At 30.6% G+C, this 14,804-nt stretch overlaps 1 protein-coding gene and 1 pseudogene across 1 annotated transcript; both read right to left on the minus strand.

Annotated features, from left to right (window-relative positions):
• Positions 1–493: 493 nt before the first annotated feature.
• On the minus strand, positions 494–2,406 carry LOC117931854 (annotated as a pseudogene).
• A 4,010-nt stretch (positions 2,407–6,416) lies between these two features.
• LOC117932670 (putative expansin-B2) lies at positions 6,417–8,237 on the minus strand. Its single transcript, XM_034853947.1, has 4 exons — positions 8,033–8,237; positions 7,773–7,885; positions 7,481–7,668; positions 6,417–7,058 (listed from the first exon to the last, which is right to left on the minus strand). The coding sequence occupies exons 1-4, from the start codon at positions 8,217–8,219 to the stop codon at positions 6,725–6,727; spliced, it is 822 nt and encodes a 273-aa protein (XP_034709838.1). The 5' UTR covers positions 8,220–8,237; the 3' UTR covers positions 6,417–6,724.
• Between the last annotated feature and the right edge of the window lie 6,567 nt (positions 8,238–14,804).

A 14,804-nucleotide genomic window follows, 5' to 3' on the forward strand; every position in this document is an offset into this window, starting at 1 on the left:
TGCATAGAATTGAAATTCACTGTGAAAGATTTAAATATTATTATTAAATGACGGTAATACCCCCGTCATGTTGAAAGGGAGATGATAATTGAGTGGAGACCATAGAAGATGATGGTGATCAGTGGATTTTGAGGAAAATGAAGAGGTGTGATCCAATAAGAGAGGCCCAAATGGAAAGATGGTTGAGTGGATAACCAACCTTCTTCCATCTCCATGACCACAGAATGTTACTTGTGAACAATTACTTTGATTCGATTCTTGTATAGAGGTATACTTACTTTTATTTTTTCTAAATTATTTATTCAAAATATATATATATTTAATTTGAAATATTAAAAAATGTATTAGAAAGGGTATCTTTTTATCTTACATAGGAAGCATAATCATACATAATAATAAGATTTGACACTGCAATTCTACTCTTAGCTAGGTCTCAAATATACTTTTACTCCAACGCACTTAGTAATTTTAACATTAGAAAAAGAAGAAAATCTTTTTTCAATAAGATACTTATCTGAATCAGATTTCAGGCATAAAAAAAGACCAAAAAAAAGGAAGATTTGTTGAGTTTTTAATTACAGATTCTTAATATACTCACGGTTTACCAGCACAAAAATGAGAAAAAAAAAAAAGGGAAAAAAAGAGAGAGGAATATATTATGAGTCAGCTCCCACATTGGTCGCTGAACCAATCCCCACCTGCAACCAGGGAGAGGAACCACCACTCATGTTGATGTCTTTTAGGTCACTTAGCTTTGCTAACTTCACCTTACTGTCTGCTTCGTCTTCCACATTGCTGTGGATTAATCCATTACTGTCATCAATATTGTTTACATCATTGTCGTTATTGTTCCCACCGGCGTCGTTTTGGTGGTTGTGATTGTTAGGAAATGTCCGTAAATAGATGTCTGTAGACACCTCAAAGCTGAGTGGGTTTCTGGGGTCCCTTCGGATTCCAGCAATGTCGTCAACGGGTGCTGGGAGGTTGAGATCAAGCGGCGTCGTTTTGGGCAACTTGGGTCTTTGCTGAATTTGCTCCAAATGATCATGAAAATGGTGGAACTTGGATAGTGAAGATGTGTCTGGAGCAGTTGAAGTGATCCAATGGCATCTCTTGTGCCCGCCCAACGCTTGTCCTGACGAGAAAACCCTATGGCATATTGAGCACTCGTGGACTTTAGGATAATAAACTTTCTCTTTGAGGGGAAGGAAAGAGCTGCGTTTGAGGCATGTTCGAATTGAAAAGTGGAGGTTGATTTCGAGGGCACTGAGAATTCGTCGTGTGTGATCACATCTTCATCGGCTAGACTTTCGTCCATGTGATCTAACCTCGCTGCGAAGCAACCCTTTACCTTCTTGTGACTAGCCCTATGTCCACCCAACGCTTGATGCGAATTGAACACTTTCTTGCAAGCCTTACACTCGAACATCCCTTTACCGACAACCCCTTTGGCCTTTTCCAGTGGCAGCCGGCATGACATGGGAGCAGCGAACCCCATCGGGTTCCGCCGCTCCTCCTCCTTACTAGCTGAAGCACACGACTCTTCCGGCTCCGCCATTAGTATGGGATCCACGGTGCCGTTGGACAGCATCACTAGGCAATGTGCGAGGTCTTCTTCTTCGCTTGAAGGGCAATTTGAGATGAAGTTCCCAACCTTGGCTCTCAAGGATCGTTTTCTCTTGGACCACCCATATCCTTTCCTCCCTGAACCATCCTCGCCGTCAGAGCCAGGGGAGGAGACGAGGGACTCGGCGTCGTCGGAGTTGCATTTACCGTGCTCGAGAAAAGATTTCCATGACAAAAACTCTTTACCGCAATTTTCACAAACTCTGCAGCAGCTCTTAAGTCTATTAGGGTTTGTCCTCAAGGCGTACATTTTCTTGGTGCTTGGAAGGACATGGCCTCCAAGCTTGTCTTCCCAATCACTGGCCGGATCTTCCTCTTCGATGTTCCCGCTTTCATCGCCGATACCATGAGCTCTCATGTGCCCGCCGAGAGCCCTCCCGCATCCGAAACCCTTCTTGCAAATTCTACAAAAATGCTTAAAATTGGAGACAGAAAAAGCCATGCAATGAATTGAAGGGAGGACATGGGAGGTGGAAGAAAAAGAAAGAGAGAGAAAAAAAAAGAAATAGACAAGTGTAGAGAGAGAAAGGGGGTGGAGTCTGTTCTTGTAGTAGAAGTTGTTGTTGGGTTGTATGGTGTAAAAAGGCTCACTACTCCTAGTTTTTAGTTGAAGTATTGGTTTGTTGTGGATGAGAGAGAAATAAGAGTGATGAGAGTTGAGAGTGACAAGTGGGAGGCTGGTAAGAGGGTGAGAGACTTTTTCTACGACTGATGAGAGCGTACGGTGGTGGTTGGTAGTGGCGCCGCCGAGTCAAATATTGTACAAATAACGGAGGGTGGTGCTGCATTGGGGCGGTCATTGACTGAGGTGCGAGTCTCTCTCGACCCTCCATTCAGTAAATTTTTTGTGTGTCAGTGAGTGAAACTCTGATAAAAAGAAAAGAAAGGAGAAAGAGAGAGTCGTTCTAACTGCCAACCTATTCATATCCCTTCAATTCCAAGCCAAGAAAACCAACCCATGCTTCTCCTCCTCTGTCGGTTGGTCCATTCTGCTTTTCCACACAAATTTTTCTTAATCATACTTTAATTGAATTTTGTTCCTCCATTTTCTCTCCATTCTATATATAAATTTCCTTCTTTCCCAATTCATCACTCACCCTGCAATCATCGTCTTCACCCAAATACCCAACTCGGTCCCCCCTTCTCCTCCTACTGTAAACATGGAGGAGGAACAATAACTCTTCCCTTTATTTTTTCAACCCTAAACTTCTAAAATAATAATCACATCAAATCCCTATTGCACTGCAGTTAGCAGTTTCAGAACGTCTCAGACGATTAAATGCCTCATAAATCGTCTATAAAGTCGTTGATCCCCGCATACAAATTAATATTATTTAATGACATTTTCTTTATTTTTTAAATATTTATAGGTACTGAAATAATATTATATAATGGGAGTGGTGAAAAAAATAAAAAAATAAAAAAATAAAAATTATTGATCAATGAATTGACTCAAACAAGTCGAGATGGTGAAAGCTAGGCATTATTTTCGTTTTTTAATAATTAAGTAATCTCGAAATATCATAATTTTTTTATTTATTACAAAAATAAATAAATAGTAGATTTTTTAGCCGCTACATAGCTTATCCATTTCCAATTGCGTAGGATGCGGATCATGAAAAAAATCTTTTACATTTTCTAAATCTTCTCCGTACTTACATAACAACCTCAAGTGAAAAAAAATATCTTTTCTATATTTTTAATCTTCTAGAAAAAAAAAAATTCTATATTAATATCTTAATTTTTAATATTTAAATTTCATTCTTTTGATTCTCAAATGAAAAAAATATATGATTAGTCAATGAGTTGAATCTGAGTAAGTCATGTAGTGAGGTAATGGAAGGTAGACATGACTGGCGAACTCATTATTTAAATTTGGACAAGATTTCAATTTCTTAATAATAATTAGTTGATTTCAATTTATTTTTAAATAAATAAAAGAAATATCAAAATTTGTATAGAGAATATCCTCGGCGCTGTGTACGTCGTGCCTTCCAAGTTGTCGAATCTTTAACCGCCTATACAACTTATCCATTCCGATTGCTTAGGATGCGGATCATCTCTAGTTAAAAAATCCTTTGTCTTCTAAATCTTCTCTGTATTTACATAATAATACCTTCACGCCTCTTTAATTTTATTTTATTAATATATATTTTTATACAATGTATTTTATATTATAATTTTCAAAATAAAAAAAAACACTCTTATAAAAAAATTTAAAAACGTTTATAATATTTCTAATATCTGACAATGATTTTATGAACTATTTTTAATACTTTGAAATATTAAAATTTTCAAGTATTAAAAATATTATAAGTGTTTCTTAAAATCACTATTAAACCGACTTTACGTATTAAATAAAAATATGATTATATAAATCTTTTAATAAAGTATCTTTGCGGTTTGGAAGATACAATTATGCCAAAACCTTCGGGGAAGTGCATGTTTTGCTGGAATGTGCCATGGTAGTAAAAACAAGTTGATCCAATAGATGATGATTCCATGAAAAAACACTATTTTTTTCAAGGAAAGTCCATTTGTAACATAAGTGGATATTGACTAGTGAGTGGGGAATGACTCAATTCATTAGAAGAAGCTTGGAATCCTCTTTTCTAAAGCAAGAGGTGTGGTTACCCCCATTTCAACATTTTCATTATGCCCCTAAAAAGACATATAATATAAAGTTAATTTTTAATTTATATTTGTTACGATAAAGTAAGTTTCAGTACTCATACGATAAAAAATTCAAAATTTTAATAATGATGTCTCTTAGAAGGTGTTTATTTTATTTTTTAATTTATGTTGAAAACAATTTACTTTCAGATTTTAAATAGTTTTTTTTTAATTTATTATTTATTTCTTAAATTTTTTGACTAAATAAAAAAATCAAAGTATTTAACTTTTTTTTTTGAATGCTAAAAGTGAATTACCATGATTATATAGTAAATTTATTGATTTTTTTTTACTCCTTAATACTTAATAAAATATAATATTAAAAAAATAATAATTTAATACTTAACACTATTAAGTATTATTTTGTCTTAAGTTTTTCATAGAATTAAGTAAAAATAAGTAAATTCCACCTTAATTTTTATAAGAATTCATTTGTATTCTTACTCTCGTTTCTAATAAGTAATTCAAACTCTAATATAAATAAAACACGAGATATATTTTCTATTACTCCTCGTTGTACCAACGTCCAAAAATATTATAATTTTCTTTATATACGAAGCTTTAACAAAAGTATAAAAATTTAATGTTTAACTCATTATGTTAAAAATATGGTATTAAATTATTAATCAACCTCATTAGTTGGCATATCATCATGTTAGACCAAATCTAGCTCTTGATATATTTTTGGGTGTTCCTTCATTTTAATTCATTCACTTCCTTTTGGTTTGGTATGATAAGTATATAGTTGAGATCTAAAGGATTAATGGTGGGTCATGAAAGTTGCACTTACTACTTCAATTAGTCACTAAAACTCTTTAGTTAAGCAAAGACTTTCCCTTTTCATCTCTTGTCAATCATTTTTCATGATCTTGCTTTCATCTAAAGCATCCAACAAAACCACTAGGGAGCATAAATAAATACTAATGCTTGGGTGCCCAATAAGCCAAAGATGAAGCACCCTACAAGCGATCCGGGCCGTCCATTATCATCAGATGGAAAAAGATCTGATTGAATTGAATGCATATGATTGTAACCTCCTACCATTTTATTGAGGTTTAATGATATGAGCTAATTATTTGTTATCATGGGGTGGGATGATGAAGCCCAAATAGAGAAGGAGGCCCAAGAACAATTTGGGCCTGTCATCACTCTGGACTCTTCTGATTGGGCTTGGGCTGCATAGCTGCATAGGGCTAAGGGATAGAGTGGAAAATAGATTGGGCTTGAAATGTTTTGTTCATCATTCTTCTCTCTCTTTCTCTCTCTCTCTCTCCTTTTTAACCTCTAATATTCTTTTTCAATTAACCCTTTTTATAAAGTATAAGAGAGAATGTCAACTCCTTCCATTTAGCTTAACTATTCTCAATTATATCATCTACATAGGGGAGAGAAGAATCAAGGTTTGGTCGTAGATGTTAAGCAGAATCTATCCTTATATTATATATAACAATGTGAATGTTATATATGATATAGGTAGGACTTTTTTTAACTAATACCCTTTGTTTGCTTGCTTATTGTCTTTTGTTTTGTTTGTTTGCTTGCTTGCTTCTAAATTGCTTCACTCACTTTCCCCTCTTGGGAAGAGTTTTTAAAGATTCTTAAGTTGTTATTAGTTTATATATATATATATATATATAAAGGAAATATAATTTTAAACAAAAAATAAAAACCCCTCACGAGTTTAAATGTTTGCACAACCAATATAATATTTTAAATATTGAATAAGTTTTTTTTTTCTTAATTAAGTAGATGTTTGATAAAACTTATTTCTTATTATTTAATGACTTGAGTTGATTTTCAGTTAAATTGTTTTAAAAATTGTTAATTTAAAATTTATTACTTATTTTTACTTTAAGTATTAAGGCTGTTGGGTAAAATTTAGTTTAAGTTATTAAATTGATATCTTTACTTTTATTAGTTGTAATTGATATTTATTATTATTTATTTTTATTAATCTTAAGTCATAAGTTTATTTATTCAACATTTAAATTTAAAATATCTTAAATTTATAAGATAATTTTAAAATATTTATTATAAAAAATGAATCATAAATGTAGAATAGAGTTATGGTTGAGATATCTCTTTCGTTTGATGACTTGGTGCCATTGGTTCACGCATTGGATCAATAAGCATTCGATCAGATCATTCATTGATATACTGGGCAGAGAGTGGAGACAGATGTAAAAGCCTACTTACTATCTCCTCTATGATAGGATACCCGCTTAGGCCTCGAGAGGAGACTTATTCAATAAAGGAGAAGCTATCTGCCGACCCTACTTCACTTCCTTAGAGTGCCTTGCCTACTTGTCTTTGAGTATAAACTCTTAGGACTCTAACAAGCCAAACAAAGTCTACCAAGTCATTTTAATATAATTAGATCTTCTTCAAAAGTAAACCATATACATAAGCGATGAGCTCAATAAGCTCAGCCATTAAAATTGACTACTGATCGATAAGTTTTTCCGGGCTGCCATCCCGCTGGAATGACATTTTTGGCCACAAGGGTATTGCCAGATTCGAGTGCAGTCAGCTTGATTGAGAAAGGAGCCCGTAACTCGGATCCGTAATCAAGTTTCCAAACGGCACCCCAAGACTGCTGCATGGGAACCCACATGTCTGAGTCAAGAGCCTGTTGCAGATAAACTCTTGCAAGGTCACCATCTCCGTCTTCATATTCAATCAGGGAAGCAAAATAATTTGAGTTGGAGCCTGAATCCACGTGAAAGACCACTGATGTACCCGGATACTCGCACTCAACCCTGTCAGCCATTTTATTCAGATGAGAATCAAGATGGTCAAAATGGAGACAGAAAAGCCAAATGTCTGTTTGTCAAGGAAGAAAAGTCCATCCAATCAAAACATAAAGAATTATAAAAGAGACAGGATTCAAAAGAAAATGATTTATCAACTAGAGAAGACAAAGAAAGAGATGTTAAGGACACCACGCGGGAAATCTGGCTCTAGTACTGCCTATCAGTAGGTTTACCTTTCATGGAATACCATATCTTCTATATAATATTATATTAAGAATATTTGTTCTTAATTTGCAATAGAAGTGGAAAAAAAAAAAGGGAAGGAGTAATTTTCCCATGTTTTAATAATTAAGAACTTGGAAATTAAAATTTATTGCATCAACTATAAGCAACTGATCAAAGGAATTAATCCTCAGTAGAACACAGACCTTCTATATTGTATCTGCAAGACACCGGCATTGCGCAGTTGATCATCCTGGCCAGACTTAGCCATGGCTCCAAAGGCAGTGCCACTTAGGTCAAAATGAGTAGACTCCGAGACACAACCGGGGCACTCATCAGTTATCGTCACAGTCACCGGAGACCCTGAGCATGCTTCATTTCCTGTGCACTTCACCTGAAAAATGAAAAAATACGCATGCATTAATATTGATTAATTAGCATTATTACATAATTAAAAGGGTATATTAATTATACTGTGGAATATGTTGCTGCATTCACCTGATAACAAGCTCCACATCCTTTGCCTGACTTGAATAGAGATGGGCCTCCAGCTGATACCTTTGCTGAGAATGGAGCCTTCTCTACTGCATCCTCATATCCACAAGCTCCACCTACACACACAAAAATGTTGAAAAGTTTGAACACCTTCCTCAAATATACATTTTAAAATTTGCTCTCTCATTAGTTAAAGAAGCAAATGTAGGAAAATATGCATGCATATATGTTCAATTTTGATTATTTTATATATCAGACATTACCATCACTTCCGGCACCGTTGGCCGGTCCATACCAGGTTGCACCGGCAGGGGACCAATCAGTATCAGATTGAAGCTTGGAGAAGTTGAGGAGCTTGGGATGGAAGCAGGAAGAGGGGTTTAGTAGAAGAGAAAAGAGAGAAAGAAGAATGAGGAGAGAAAATGGGTGAGGATGAAGAAGAATAGCCATGGCCACTAGTAAAGAGAGTGCCAAATGAAGATAGCTCAGTGGTAGTGGGGGTGGTGGATTTTGATGTGTAACTGACTGGCTATTTATAGAGGGAGACCGTGCTTGGTTTCTATTAAATTTCTATCAAAATAAAATCAAGGCCATGTGGGGAAGAAATTTGGGTCTTACTTTATCAAGGAAAAAACTGATTTGGACTATATATGTTATCTTTTTGACAAAACTAAAAAAATCTGTACGTCATGAATGCATTGTATTTAAAATCAAACATTTAAGAGTAATGAAAAAAAAAAAGAAGAATATACTTGATACCCATTCTTTCCCTTGTGTACCGATGAAACCATTAGAAAAAAAAAAAAAAAACAATTTAGGTTGAGAAATAATTGTTTAAGAAATAAATACAAAACTACGATATTTTTTATAATTTGTTTTATTTTTTCACGGAATTCATTTTTTTAAAGGATAAATTTATTTTTTATATTTTCATAAAGACAAATTTACTATTTACATTATTTTTATCTTAAAAGCTTTTATATTAAACTCGTATGGTCGAAAAAACAAATTCATCTTTTCTAAATTAAACTTATCTTTTTCTTTTAAATAACAATTTATTTTTATACTGAATTTTACTTGAAATAAAAAAACTATCGATGAAATGATTTTTTTTTAAAAATTACACTACCCTTCCAAAAACCCTAATGGTACGTATAGCTATCAGAATTTTCATTTTTTTTTTTCTCACAATTCCCAAAAATTGCTCACCCTTGAGCCTGTGGAACCAGTGATAGCTTCCTCTTTATTTTTTTATTTTTTATTTTTTATTTTCATGATTTAGTATCCGTTTATAGAAATGAACTAATGGACCACAAACTTGGCCTCTTTCAGCTTTTGGCAAAATCCCTCTGGTTTTGAAACTATTCCCCCAATCAAACCCCCACTCCATGACTCATTTACCAATTCAACATCCCAATCACCAATCAACCTCTTTCCTGATATATAACGTACCACTACATGCATACTAAAATTTGAGTCTACATGCAAACTTAAAACATCTACAAGATGTTGAAGACTATACTTTAAATAGTACGTACCATCATATCATTCCATAATATTTTGCAGGTCACAAACGCAATTCTAAAGTTCAGTATATGGAGACAATTTTGATGGGATTATGGTCAAAAAAAGCGAAAAGCATATACTTTATTCTATGGTATCGTATAGATTATAAACCAAAATTTCTTCCAAAAAGAAGTCTAGTTTGCATGGGAAGAAGTAATCGAGGGAAGAAGCAGGCTACATGGACCCACTCATTTGGACAAACCCACCGACCCAGGTGGGTCCATCTTGTTTGGGAGCTTGGATTATAGCGACCTTGTTTTCAAGGAGATACGATTTCAAAGTGTAACACAAGATTTGCTGAGAATTGAAAGCCCAAACAATATTCCATGAAATTAGCCGTTAATGGCGGTTATTAGAGGTTGAATACCGACTTGGGGCGTTAGACAAAACGGTCATCACTCATCAAACCATAGTTCATAAGCCACGTGGTGAAGATCGACAAGGGTCCATAACATTTGGCGGGGATTAAGGCTTGTGGTTTAAATATTAGTTTTTACATTTATGTGAATATAAGAATGGTTACCCAAAATAATGGACAATATTTCAATAGGTCAGTGTAATTTTCAGTGACCCTTTCAACGGGTGTTTTTATATAGATATAACCCGTGAGAAAATGGGTAATTCAAGCTTGGGTTCCACATGGTTTTCGCTATCAAGAGAGAGTCCTCACATGGTTATCACTTTCAGAGGGAGATAATTAAATCAATATGTTTTCCTTGTTAATTTGGAGAAATCTTAAATGGTTGAAACTGAGAAAGAAGACAAATTTTTGGCAGGTGAAATAGAACACGTTGAAATTAATTAAAAAGGTTTTTATCAAGAAAGAAAACTAATAATATATCATAATTGAAAGGGTTAACTTTAGATTTAATTAGATAAAAGGGATGGAATAATATCCGTATTTATGAATTTTCTTTTATGTTTTTACTTGAAGAATAATATATTTTTGACATAAATGTCCATAAATATTTCAAATATTTATATGTAGATTTTAAAAGAAATGTTATTTTTACAAGAAAAGAATAAGGGTATTTTTGTCAAAATATGGACAAAAAAGGATTGAAGAATAAATTTCTAAAATTAGGTTTTCAATTACCATTTTAATCAAATAACCCTTAATTTTACTCATTTTTTAAAGATTTTTACTAAGGTTGCATTTGTTTAACTTAAAATCAAATAATACTTAATATTGTTTTTGTTTTTATAATATGTTATTTCTATTAAGTATTAAAAAGTAAAAAAAAATTTATAATAAGTCACAAAAAATAAAAAAATAAAAAAATCTAAAGTTTGAAAACAAATTACTTATAACAAAAAACTAAAAAAAAACACCCATTAAATACACTTAGTTACCGGCACTTTAAAATTTTATCAAATATGTTATTTATTTATTTCATTACGTATTTTCACTCAAAATAAGAATGATATTTAATAAAAATTTAAATCTACAAAAAAATAGATTATTTAGTCGAACTCTAAGAGAAGGTGATTGAAGTTAACGTTAGCGTCAAAAACTTATAATTATTGCTAGTTATGACTAATTTAACAAAGAAAAAAGATTAATAAAGCATAAATAAAATTCAAAGAGATAAAAAATTTTCACGCTTAATATGAACGGTAATATTGTTGCTTCAAAATTCATCATGGTGATTGTAACATTTTCTTCCCACTTGTTGAAAACGAGACCTTAAGAAGGAAAAACAAAAAAAGTTACCCATGTTTCTCGTGCAGATAGAAAAAAATGGTGATTGTGGGCCTTGCAGAATTCCTTCTAATTTTATGTACCATAAATCATGCCCCATTAATGTGACAAATGAAAATGACATGTCCCGTAGCCTAAGCCTAAGACTAAATTCTATTAATTCCTATGTGACATTATAATATTTGCGATTACAAACTCAATATATATATCGTATGGTGTAAGTCATGATGAGGTAACTCCTCTTAAATATTCATGTGTTGCACATAGATAATTAGGCCATGTTTGTGTAGACATTTTCTATTTTTATTTTTAAATGAAATAGAAATTAGGTTTAAAAATATGTTTAAACAGTATTTTTAGTATTTAATTTTTGAAATATAGAGTTCATATAAAAAATTTGGAAATAGTTTTCTAAAATTTGGAAAATAAAGAAGGAAATAAATTTTGAAAATAAAAAAAGAAATAAAATTACATGAATGATCTTATGCCTTATGGGACCCATAATATAAAAAGAATGTAATATAAATAAAATATGATCTCATATATATTTAAAATCAAATATTATATATAAGTATTTTATTTATTTATTAGACTATATATAAATATATTTTATTAAAAAATTAACTTGTGTTTGTTTATTAACTCGTTTTTATTTAATGTTAGAGTTGTTCATTTTTTTTTTTTGTGGATCTATTTAAATTTCATTTTGTTTTATGCTTTTTTTTTAAGTGATTATAATAAGAAATCCTAAATTTTCTTTTCTCTCCTCTTTACTGTTCTTTTGAATTTCACGTGGTATAAAAACAAAACTGATTTTGATAGAACTTTTGATTTATGAACTTATTAAAGAAAATTCAATTTTATACACGGTTTTTACGTCATGTCTAATCGTAGAATTTCATTATAGGAGATTGTATCATTTTCCTATTTGATATGATTTCAAATTTGTTTTCTTTGGTCTGTATCTATTTGATGGTTGTTTGTTGATTTCATTATAGCTTATAGAAGAGATGATTCTTTTTAATCTACTAGTATGAGATCAAATGAAAAAAAATATTCATATTAGAATTATGTGATAAAATATTTCTAAAGGAAAAAACGATGTAACATTATATTATTGATACTTTATGCAAACTTAGAAATGAAAATGATGAAAAATATGTAAGATAGTGACACGTTTAGGAAGTAAACAATTAAAAAATTATCACTCGAATTAACAACTTTGTTGAGAATTCGATAGTCATACAATTAGCAAAATATAAAACTCTAAAAAAGATCTAGTAACATTTGGAAATATTATATACATAATCTAATTTTACAAAATAATATCAATTAGAAACTGATATTCAAACCCTTGAACAAAAGAATATAAGTATTAAGGAATTCTATTTTTCTATGACTAATCTCTAAGACCATCTTACTTTCACCTAATGATTTTTTCTTACTAAATTTTATAAACTCATTCACCTTACAAAATACAACTACTTTCATTTTCTATCGACTTTTATAAATACTTCTCCAATTATCAAATTTTAAAATAAATGATAGTACTATATTTTTTCATTAAAAATGAATAATAATATTTTAATTTTTTAATAATGAATTACAAATCTAAAATATTTTTAAAACTCAGTACAAATATTTTAATAGATATTGTAAAATAAAAAAAATAATATTTTATTGAAGTAAAATACAACATTTTCTTCCCACATGTTGAAAACGAGACCTTAAGAAGGAAAAACAAAAAAAGTTACCCATGTTTCTCGTGAAGATAGAAAAAATAGTAATTGTGGGCCTTGCAGAATGCCTTCTAATTTTATGTACCATAAAGCATGCTCCATTAATGTGACAAATGAAAATGACATGTCCCGTAGCCTAAGCCTAAGCCTAAATTCTATTAATTCCTCCGTGAAGTTACCCATATTTGCGATTACAAAGTCAATATATATATCGTATGGTGTAAGTCATGATGAGGTAACTTCTCTTATCAATATTCATGTGTTGCACATAGATAATTAGGCGCCATGTTTTTGTAGACATTTTCTATTTTTATTTTTAAATGAAATAGAAATTAGGTTTAAAAATATGTTTAAACAGTATTTTTAGTATTTAATTTTTGAAAAATAGAGTTCATATAAAAAATTTGGAAATAGTTTTCTAAAATTTGGAAAATAAAGAAGGAAATAAATTTTGAAAATAAAAAAAGAAATAAAATTACATGAATGGTCTTATGCCTTATGGGACCCAAAATATAAAAAGAATATAATATAAATATTAATATAAATAAAATATTATCTCATATATATTTAAATCAAATCAAATATTATATAATTATTTTATTTATTTATTAGAAAGTGGATATATTTTTATATTAAAAATTAACTTGTTTTTGTTTATTAACTGGTTTTTATTTAATGTTAGAGTTGTTGGTTTATTATATTAGGTTTTTTTTTTTTGGGTGGAGTAGGGGTAAGTTAGTTTTTTTTCTTCTATTTCCTTTCATTGCAAATCTATTTAAATTTTATTTTGTGTTTTCCATATTTTTTAAGTGATTGTAATAAAAAATCCTAAATTTTCTTTTTTCTCTTCTCTCTATCATTCTTTTGGATTTTACATGGTATTAAAGTAAAATTGATTTTGATAGAACTTTTGATTTATGAACTCATTAAAGAGAATTTAATCTCATACACAATTTTTACTTCATGTCTAATTGTAGAATTTCATTTTGGGATATCGTATCATTTTCCTATATGATTCTGGTATGATTTCAAATTTGTTTTCTTTGATTTGTATCTATTTGATGGTTATTGATTTCATTATAACTTATAAAAGAGATGATTCTTTTTAATCTACTAATATGAGGTAAGATGAAAAAAAATATTCATATTAGAATTATGTGATAAAATATTTCTAAAGGAAAAAAACAATGTGGTGTTATATTATTGGTACTTTATGCAAACTTAGAAATGAAAATAATGGAAAATATGTAAGAAAGTGATACATTTAGGAAGTAAACAATTCAAAAATTATCACTTGAATCAACAACTTTGTTGAGAATTCAATGGGCATATAATTAGTGAAATATAAAACTCTAAAAAAGATCTAGTAACATTTGAAAAGATTATATATATAATCTAATTTTACAAAACAATATGAATTAGAAACTGATATTCAAACCCTTGAATAAAAGAGTATAAGTATTAAAGAGTTCTATTTTTCTATGACTAATCTCTAAGACCATATGACTTTCACCGAATGACGTTTTTTTACTCAATTTTATAAACTCATCCACCTTACAAAATACAACTACTTTAATTTTCTATCGATTTTTATAAATACTTCTCCAATTATCAATTTTTAAAATAAATGATACTACTATATTTTTTCATTAAAAATAAATAATAATATTTAAATTTTAATAATGAATCACAAATCTAAAATATTTTTAAAACTAGGTACAAATATTTTAATAGATATTGTGAAATATAGATATTAATATTTTATTAAAGTAAAAAATATTCAAAGAAATTAAAGAAAATTTGTGAAGCATTCTATACGAATAAACACACTTAGGATGCCACACAAAATTGAAGTCTAAAAGCAGTTGAAAAAAAATTAAAGTCCTGAATGCGTCTCCCCTTCCTTATCCTCTCATCTTGCGGCGACTCAGAGTCTAATTGCCTTCACAGAAATGGGGCATCGCCATACTTAGAAAGGATGAAGGAGAAGGAAAGACTGGTGTTTAGTATTTTGTAAGGGCATCAAGT

Source organism: Vitis riparia, chromosome 15 (genome assembly GCF_004353265.1).
Source record: "Vitis riparia cultivar Riparia Gloire de Montpellier isolate 1030 chromosome 15, EGFV_Vit.rip_1.0, whole genome shotgun sequence".
Classification (NCBI taxonomy): domain Eukaryota; kingdom Viridiplantae; phylum Streptophyta; class Magnoliopsida; order Vitales; family Vitaceae; genus Vitis; species Vitis riparia.